At 44.4% G+C, this 6020-nt stretch overlaps 1 protein-coding gene across 1 annotated transcript; it reads left to right on the plus strand.

Annotated features, from left to right (window-relative positions):
* The first annotated feature begins 2578 nt into the window (after positions 1-2578).
* ddx28 (DEAD (Asp-Glu-Ala-Asp) box polypeptide 28) lies at positions 2579-4655 on the plus strand. Its single transcript, XM_027025945.2, has one exon. It carries the CDS (start codon positions 2777-2779, stop codon positions 4475-4477), a length of 1701 nt encoding a protein of 566 aa, XP_026881746.2. The 5' UTR covers positions 2579-2776; the 3' UTR covers positions 4478-4655.
* Positions 4656-6020: the final 1365 nt, after the last annotated feature.

Consider the following 6020-nt stretch of genomic DNA (forward strand, 5'->3'; position numbering starts at 1 on the left):
TCCACTAGTCATTCTCCTTCAACAGTATCAAGGACCGCTGAAGTAGACAGAGAGACACTTGAGTCGTGAGAAGGCGAATGGCCAGTGTATTCTCCACCTGAGGGATGTCTCTAAGAACTGGTCAGATGCCTCTTACCATACAGAATCTGTTCCCACACATGTTGATTCAAACTGGTGTTGACATTTTCTGATCAATTCTTCTGGGAAATCTGAGACAGAATCTAATAAGATTAAATCAGGGTACACTGTATAATGTTCAAGTACTGGGTTCCATTCTAAAATTGAGAAAATATTAATTGTCAGATAAAGTATTATCTTCGCATCAGGGAATTTTAAACCTCATGCAACAATGGCATTGCAGATTGATTTTCTTTGTTAAATTGGACTGTTATTGATGCTTTAATGCATATGAAAGTGATTTCAACTATAATGACAAATCCTGGCACTAATTATTTGAGTACTTTTAATTGCTTAACTGCCTCTTTGCATAATTTGCTTAACCAGATCCCAAAAAGATAACAGCACAGTGCTGCTCAATGACAAACCACGACAAAGCCCAGGAAACGGAGCGCCCAGCATATCCTGCATATTCTTTCTCTCTCCCTCTCTCCCTCCCCACTGTCTGCCTCACACAAATCCCCTTTCGCTGAAACCCTAAACGCAAGCCTATTTTTCTTTATAAAGAGACATCTAAGAGCTTGTGGCAATCTCCAGGAACGTCCTTACCTAGACAGAGACAGACAGACAGACAGACAGACAGACACAAACACACACACACACACACACACACAGGTCATTGTCCTTTTTAGCACAGTGCCTTTCATTCATTCATCTGTGCTGCATCTGGAAAGAGCCTAGTCTGTTTGGACAATACTGCAATTACTGAAACGTCAGTGTCAACATACTGGCAGGTCACACTAATGATTTCTGATTAGTCAGAAATGTTCATTTTCAATGTTCCACAATGATTTTTTTTTTCTCTCCTGAAAAAATATATATATATTTTTTGTTACTGAAATAGTCTAGCATTCTTTTGACATCAGTGATCAGCAGGACATATGCAGATATATACAGCAGTGACAACCACATTCAAGACATCATATTCAAGACATGTTAGATAAAAAAGATTTAAAAAAAGATCTGTAAGTTCTATGTTTGCCAGAACCATCTGACAGCAACAATTTCATTACTACCACAGAGCGGTAGGGGAGTAGAAATTCTGTGGCTGTGTTTGTGCCCAAAGGGTGGTCTAGAAATAATTATAACATGTAACTATGAAGCAGATTCAGAGGAACTACAGGAGGCACAGCATTCTCTGGGGTCCAAAGGTCATAACGCTGCACTCATCTGATGAAAATCCTTTCTTCTGGCCTCAGTGTGTGGGACACGTTAATTATGCTGCCAATGGCAGAACATGCAATAAAAAGCAATACGGTGATGACAAAATACCCCATGACTTCCACTTTGAGTTTTAAACTGTACAAGGACATGTCAATTGTGTTCCTTTCCCTACCTACCTGTAGCTGCTCGAGTCAGATTTAAAACCCTACAAAGCCAAAAATGGACCTGCTCCTTCTTACTTGATGGCAATGATCCAGCTTTGATCCTTACCTCAAGCAGTTCAAGCTTAAAGAGCGGCCTGGCTTGAACCACCATCCTTAAAGATTAATGGAAGACAAGCATCAAGTTGGTGGAATGAACCTCCATTGGCTGTCCAAATAGCAAAGCTCCTCCCTGTCTTCAAAGGGCAACTGAAGACTCACCTGTTTTGAAAAGTACTTGAATGTAACCTAACCATGCACTTAAAGGAAAATTATATCTTGTTTTTACACTAAACATCTGTTGATTGCACTTAGTAGCTCACATTTTATAATGTTTTGCATTGTATCTTTCAGTCTAGGTTTCAGCACTGAGTCTTGTTCTGGCAGTATATCAGATTAAGGGAACGTTGGTGTGTAACCTATTTGTACCAAGTAAGGATACTTTCAGTAGCACATCACAAATAAAATAAGAAATACAGTCAACATTCACTTTCCATGTCAGGACAATAAACATTGTACTTCAAATAATATTTAGAACAGTGCTGAGAGTGAACAGCACTCGAGGGCTGCAAAGGGATATAAAACACTGAATGAAAAGGAACTGTGAAGGTTGAAAATGACACGCTGGCTGTAGAACGGCCCACTTCAAACATTCATTCATCGGGGACCAATATAGCCCAGCCTTTGTGGAGGCAGCACCATCAACCTCCTGCTTTCTCTCTACACGAACACTGAGCTCTGTGTGCTAATAAACAGGCTGGCCGTATTCAGTTACATCGGGTGTAAACTGGATGTACAGACTATGTCCAACCTTTACGGTGTAATTTCTTACTTGCTATTATTTCTATTTTTGTATCACAGACACCAGGCTAGGCTTAATGTGGGGATATTACACATATGAAACATCCCACCCAACATAACAGCCAAGATGCGCTTCCTCGCAGTGGTAATGAAGGACCAATGTGCATTAAAATAAAACCATCTAGTGTTTTATTATTGCCATGCGCTTCCTGTGTCGCGCACTGATCGCGTCATCGAGCAGCGCCGCAGAGACACACGTGAAAACATCCTGGTCGGGGTTAGTTAGCACTCTGGCTAGCTAGGTAGAGTTGAAAATATAAAACTGTGCTTGTCGGTGATCGCTTTCGAGTGAAATTTGAACTGTAACCAATTAATTCGAAATCTAGATTATAAAAAAATAAAAATAATTTTCGTCGCTATTAGCTAGTTAGCATATGCCGTTAAGCAGGTCCGTTATTAAAATGCGTCTCGCGCAGGCCGCGTGCTTGGACGGTTCCGTTTCTAAGCACCTGGTAAGACAGGTGTTCAGCTGCGCGGCGTCCAGGTGTTCAGCAGCTGTCGCTCGTGGTCTGGATGCGCCGCCGCAGCCCGTGGTGATCCGTGTCCCGAGACGCGCGCAGGAGCGCGTGGAGGACGTCAAACGCGTGAGACGGAAAAACCTCGCGCGCGTGCCAACCGCGCAGGCGGGCAAGCTACTGATCAAGAGCAAAAACCCAGTGTTCAACCAGGCCGTGGGCTACACGCTGGGGAGGTTTGAGGAGCCCATGCTCACGTCAAAGGGGTGGAAAAACAACAAATCATTTGGAGACTACTTTAGCATAAACAGCACCCAGAGTGTTCCTCTTTTCATCACAGAGGGCAAGGATGGGACCAAAGAGGACAGACATGACCAAACTGGTCGCAGAGGAACGTTCGGTGCTCTCCATCTTTGCACTGAACTGGTGGAGACTTTGCAGAGTCACAATATAAGTCATCCCACAACTGTGCAGAAGCAAACGATTCCCAAACTGTTACGGGGACATAACGTCTTGTGCGCAGCAGAGACGGGCAGTGGAAAAACACTTGCATACCTCCTTCCTATTATCCACAAGTTACGTCAGGAGATGCCACCTGAAGAAATTATGGACTCTGAAAGGAAGACTCGAGCAGTGGTCCTGGTGCCGTCACGAGAGCTGGCGCAGCAGATCACTTTGGTTGCCAGGGCGATGAGCCAGCCGTTCCGCTTCGTGACAAAGGTGGTCGGAGGAGGGAGGGGGGTTGGCAGCATCAAAGCAGCGTTCTGCCACGGTCAGCCCCACATTCTGGTTGCCACCCCTGGTGCCCTTCTGAAAGCACTGTGGAGGAGTTACCTGGACCTACACGAAGTGCACTACATGGTGGTTGACGAAGCCGACACGATGTTTGACCCCAGCTTTGTGGGCATGCTGGAGGAAATCCTCCTCCAGACCCAGGTCGCAGCTAGCCTCTCGGAGACAGAGGGTCTGATCCGCAAGGCCCAACTGGTGGTGGTGGGAGCCACTTTCCCTGGAGGGGTCGGGGAGCTCCTCAGCAAAGTGACCGACCTGGGCAGCATGCTGACGGTGAAGAGCAGGATGCTTCATTACCTCATGCCGCACGTCAAGCAGACTTTCCTGAAAGTGAGGAGTGCGGAGAAGGTGCTGGAACTTCATCAGGCTCTGAAGGAGGTGGCGCCCCAGCAGAAAGGTGTGTTGGTGTTCTGCAACAAGGCGCCTACCGTCAACTGGTTGGGCTACGCCCTGGAGGAGATGGGCCTGCGTCACGTGAGACTCCAGGGGCAAATGCCTGCAGCCATGAGGGAAGGAATATTCCGGAACTTTCAGAAGGGCCTCGTGGATGTCCTCATTTGTACTGACATTGCTTCCCGAGGGCTTGACACGCAGAGGGTGGGACTGGTGGTCAACTATGACTTCCCTGAGTCCTACACGGACTATATCCACAGAGCGGGGCGTGTGGGCAGGGCAGGAGGCTCAGGTGCAGGACACGTCCTGAGTTTCGTCACCTACCGATGGGACGTGGACCTGGTGTGGAAGATCGAGACAGCAGCCAGAAGGAGAATGGCTTTACCGGGGATGGAGACACAGATCCACAAACCCAGTACAAAATCCTGCTCTTAGGAGAGCAAGTGACACTTCCACAAATCCATTACCAGCGTGACACATTATCATGCCACAGCTCTTGTTAAGGAATGCCTAATATATTAATGATAACCTCTTTGACTGAGGAGAAAAGTGATGATGTAACACAAGTTTTTAAGTTAAATAAAGAGAGTAATTGCAGTAATACAGTACAAGGTTTTGGTTTCTAATATTCATGATTTCTGATTCACATTTATGCCTTTAAAACAAAACAATCTTTGTTAATTGTCTGGTTAAATGTTTTGAAGCATTACCAGGTCAATTTGGCCTCAGGCTTATATTTAAGGTTCAGCAAGTAATGCTTTTAGATTTTGTGAATATCCCAACCTAAGTCTTGTTTCTTATGTGTTACTAAAGAACAATATGCAGAATGCAAGAACTTTCCTTACAAAAAACCTTGCTCATATTTGTCTTTTCCTTACCTGTCAGCATTTTACTGCCTAATGGCGATGCACATGAATGCCATTTGTGATCTACAGAAAAGAATGACATTTTTCTTGCTTGCATACTATTATGAACCCTCATTTCCTGTCAAACTCTATATCTGTAAGCTTTAGCCTTTCATTATTCTTAATATTTGGGTAGCAGGGTGGTAGTATTGTTCACTTATTGAATGTTTAAATCCCTGCGGTTTTAATTTAAAATGTTAAGGGGTTCAGTTCAGTAGCCAACATCTGACCAGATTTGAGGAGCAGGTTGCCGTGGTAATATGTTAATAAGCTTGCTTCTGTAGCATTATCTGTTCACTGTATTATCTGACCAGATACATGTGCATGAATCATTCCCAAGTTTTTAACCAAGATTTTAACATTCTGCTGAAGCTACACTAATATTACGTGAACAGGGCCTGTGTGTGTGTACAAGAGCAGGGGAGTGGCGAGTGTTTGGTCTGTTAATTATCAGCACTGCAGCACTATGTCAGGATAAGGGACAGTTTGAAGTGGCTGCGTGTTGTCAGGGACGAGAGCTTTATAAACAACACGAACAGATGAAGTCCGTGTAGCACTGAAGCACATGACAAAAACTGTTAAGTTAAACACCAAAGAATGTTTATGCAGATTTCATGTAGAGGCGCAGTAAGGCTCAGTGGGCTAAGATGACAGAATAATTCTCTTTTATGCATTTTCTTTTAAAGGAGCTTAAGGTGTTAGGTTTCATTTTGCTTTTATCAGGTTACACTTGATTATGCCACTTCTAATGTTTTTGGTTGGTTTTTTTTTTGGATGGCATGCCGTCATTTTTTTGTCAAGGATGGGTGGCTTTATCTTAGAAATAGATGGCAGTGTGTTGTGTGAGAAGAGGCAGGAGAAAGCCAACCTACCAGCTCTGGGGGGACGAGTTCTTCCTGTCTTTTGCACATCAGAGGGAGAAACACCCAGGCTTGGTAATGTGTCCTACAGCTTGAGCGTGGAAGAGGACAGATAAGATATGCACGAGACATCGTCTTCGCTGTCTCGCTGGAACATCTCCAAGCTGTTCTCTGACTCAGGCAAATCTCAGTGGACAATATAATATTTATGAA

The sequence above is a fragment of the Electrophorus electricus genome, chromosome 21 (genome assembly GCF_013358815.1).
Source record: "Electrophorus electricus isolate fEleEle1 chromosome 21, fEleEle1.pri, whole genome shotgun sequence".
Taxonomy (NCBI): domain Eukaryota; kingdom Metazoa; phylum Chordata; class Actinopteri; order Gymnotiformes; family Gymnotidae; genus Electrophorus; species Electrophorus electricus.

Bases quoted from the DNA above. Each gene is read 5' to 3' on its own strand.
- ddx28 (XM_027025945.2), top strand. From the start codon at position 2,777: ATGCCGTTAAGCAGGTCCGTTATTAAAATGCGTCTCGCGCAGGCCGCG.